Genomic DNA, 3,296 nt, shown 5'->3' with positions numbered 1-3,296 from the left:
TGCCAGAAACACCCTTTTATAGCTGTCAAATCAGTCCAAAACGCGCCAGAATTGGCCCAGAAAAGTACTTATCGCGTGCATGATCATTTTCATGATTCACACAATAATGACAAAACAAACATATCACGTGCATGATGTTGCACGTGATTATTCCAGTAGTTGTATGTTTTTTGCTCCTTTTTCCATCAGATTTTCACTAAGTCCTTATCTCTATATACTTTGTCATTTTTGCATCTTTCTTTGGTCTTTAATCTTCATTTTTGCTCCTCTTTGACTTGTTTTGATATGTTTCTTCGACCAAAAATATGCAATGACAGAGTGTCATTAGTAGCCTTGGTTGATCGTTTGTCATCAGCTAGTAAAGGAGAAGATTTTAGAGTTGACGAGAATGGGATCCTAAAGTTTCATAATAAAGTTTGTGTACCTGATGTGTCTGAACTTAAGAAGACCATTTTGGAGGAGAGTCACTGAAGCGGCTTAAGAATTCATCCTAGGGATACCAAAATGTACCAAGACCTCAAGAAAATATTTTAGTGGCCAGGAATGAAGAGAGATATTGCGAAGTTTATTTATTCGTGTTTGAATTGTCAGAAGTCAAAGATTGAGCACCAGAAATCGTCTGGACTGATGCAGTCATTGGATATTCCCGAATGGAAGTGGAACAGTATACTAATGGACTTTGTGACTGGGTTGTTGAATACTCCTAGAGGGTTTGATACAATTTGGGTGATCATGGATAGGCTAACTAAATCGACATATTTTATTTCGATTAAAATTAGTTTTTCATTGTAGAAGTTGGTTGAGATTTACATTAATGTAATTGTGAAGCTTCATGGTATTCCATCAAGTATTATGTTGGATAGAGATCCAAGATTCACATCCAGGTTTTGGGAGAGCTTATAGGAAGCTTTGGGTCCTAAGTTAAAGTTGAGTTCTGCTTATCATCCATAGATCGATGGTCAGACTGAGAGGATAATCCAATCTTTCGAGGATCTTTTGAGGGCTTGCGTCTTAGAGCAAGGAGGTTCTTGGGACAATTTTCTTCCATTTATTGAGTTTACATATAATAACATCTATCATTCGAGCATTGGAATGACATCATTCGAAGCGTTGTATGGGATGAGGTGTAGGACTCATATGTGTTGGTATGAGTCTGGAGAGAGTTGTGTACTTTGGTCAGAGATTATGCAACATACTAAAGAGAAAAGATGGTACATGAGAAGATGAAGACATCTCAGAGTAGACAAAAGAGGTATCACGATAAGCGGAGGAATGCTCTTGAATTTCGAGAGGGTGATCATGTGTTTTTGAGAGTCACACTTGTGGCCAATGTTGGGAGGGCTTTGAAGTCTAAGAAGCTTACTTCTTATTTTATTGGTCCCTATCAGAGTTCTCATAGGATTGGAGTTGTTGCTTGTAGGGTGGCCTTGCCACCGTCTCTTTTGAACCTGCATGATGTTTTCCATGTGTCTCAGTTCCAGAAGTACATTCCTGATCTGTCGCATATAATCCAGATGGATGATGAACAAGTGAGACAAAATCTGACTGTTGAAGCGTTGCCCATAAGGATCGAGGATCGAGAAGTGAAACAACTCAGAGGGAAGGAGATTTCGTTAGTGAAGGTGGTCTGGGGAGGACCTGTTGGAGGGAGTCTGACTTGGGAGCTGAAGAACCAGATGAAAGAATCCTATCCGGATTTATTTTCGCAGGTGATTTTTTTGGGTGAAAATCCTTTTAAGTGTGTGTGTGGGGGGGGGGGGGGGGGGGGGAGTTGTAACACCCCAAATCCTAAATCGGTTATTTTATTTAAATAGTGTGATTTATTCATTATATTTGATTTTGATGTTTTTCGGAGTATATGGGTATTTTGGTAATTTACTAATTATCAAGATTATTTGATTTGAGTGCAGATAAATAAATTATTATTATTGAGATTATTATAGATAGTTAGACATATTTAATTTTTTATAAATAGTTGAAATAATAGAAAATATAGAAATCTTAATTAAATATTTATTTTATTAAATATTTATTTAATATAAATAATTTTAAATAAATAAATAGGAGAATTGGGTCATTTGAGTGAATAAAGAAAAGTATAAGGTGACATAGTGAAGTTGGAAATAAGTTGGACAAAAATTATAATTTTGAGAAATAGTTAGAATCCATATAAATTCTAAAAGTTGGGAGAAGTTAGGTTTTTAGAAAACTTTTACAATACGTGAAAAGAATAAGCAAGAAGAACAAAGGGCTTTTGGTAAAGAGAGTTAGGTTTGAGAAGAGGAATCCATAGGAGTTGCTAGAATCATCATCGTTGTTAGAAATTTATGGTAAGGGATTATCTTCTTATGGATGATTTAGGCATGCAAGATAACGAGGGTTCCTTATCCTCCTATCAGTGTCTTGGGGTTTATACTATTTTCCCTAATTTTTCCTTTTTCTTATGATCGGTGTAAATTGACTAAATATGATTTGAGCAAAACCTTATTGGTGCGACTAATGAAAATGTTTTTCTATATGATTACTCTGAGATCCAAAAGGGGATTTAGGATAAATCTCACACGGTCTCTATAAGTGTTGTTGTTTGTAGGTTTACAAACATTTTGTTGATGATGATAATATTGTATGAGTTTTGTATTGCGTTGTGTGATTAATTCTGTAGAGTTGGGATTTTTCCATATAAAATCGAACGACTCTGTTTGGGTCGTTTAGTTTCCCAATTTTGAAATGATCATAGTTTTTGACTCTTCAAGAAACTATACGCTAACATGAAAAAGAAAGTAGACTCTGTCAAACGTGTCAAATCACTTGCACATAACACTCGAGTGTTTTAGTTTCCAAGAGTCATAATAAAGGAACCTCCGAAAAGACGTTTGAAGTATGGATTATTAAAAGCATAAATTCCTTTAAAAAACTCAAACGTCCACTAATGCTCTCCCAAGACGAATGAGAAAGTGGTCGGAAGTCAAGGCTAATATGACAAAACTTTGTTTTGTTGAGCTTAAGCAAAGGGGGTAACTGTTTTGGACCGACCATATCGACCCTGACCGACCACTTTTAAGGAGTTGTAATCCTTCACTAATCTTTTTAGGACAAGAGAATAATCTCGCTGATAAACACAAAGGATCCAAACTTCAAGTACATCCAACAGATCTTTCCAACTCACACCTAACTTAACCTAACTTATAGTAAGTTAGTTATTTCGTATATATTATATATAGAGAAGACATTAATTCAGATATTGAATTTCAATTTCAATTTCAATTCACTCTTCTCCCTCGCATATTAATTTGAGC

At 35.5% G+C, this 3,296-nt stretch overlaps 1 protein-coding gene across 1 annotated transcript; it reads left to right on the top strand.

Annotated features, from left to right (window-relative positions):
• The first annotated feature begins 1,208 nt into the window (after positions 1-1,208).
• Positions 1,209-2,629, top strand: LOC127110151 (uncharacterized). The gene is made up of 2 exons (XM_051046079.1): positions 1,209-1,709; positions 2,591-2,629. Exons 1-2 carry the CDS (start codon positions 1,209-1,211, stop codon positions 2,627-2,629), a joined length of 540 nt encoding a protein of 179 aa, XP_050902036.1.
• The last annotated feature ends 667 nt before the right edge of the window (positions 2,630-3,296 follow it).

The sequence above is a fragment of the Lathyrus oleraceus genome, chromosome 1, assembly GCF_024323335.1.
Source record: "Lathyrus oleraceus cultivar Zhongwan6 chromosome 1, CAAS_Psat_ZW6_1.0, whole genome shotgun sequence".
Lineage (NCBI taxonomy): Eukaryota > Viridiplantae > Streptophyta > Magnoliopsida > Fabales > Fabaceae > Lathyrus > Lathyrus oleraceus.
This window is presented reverse-complemented; position numbering and strand designations above follow the sequence as displayed.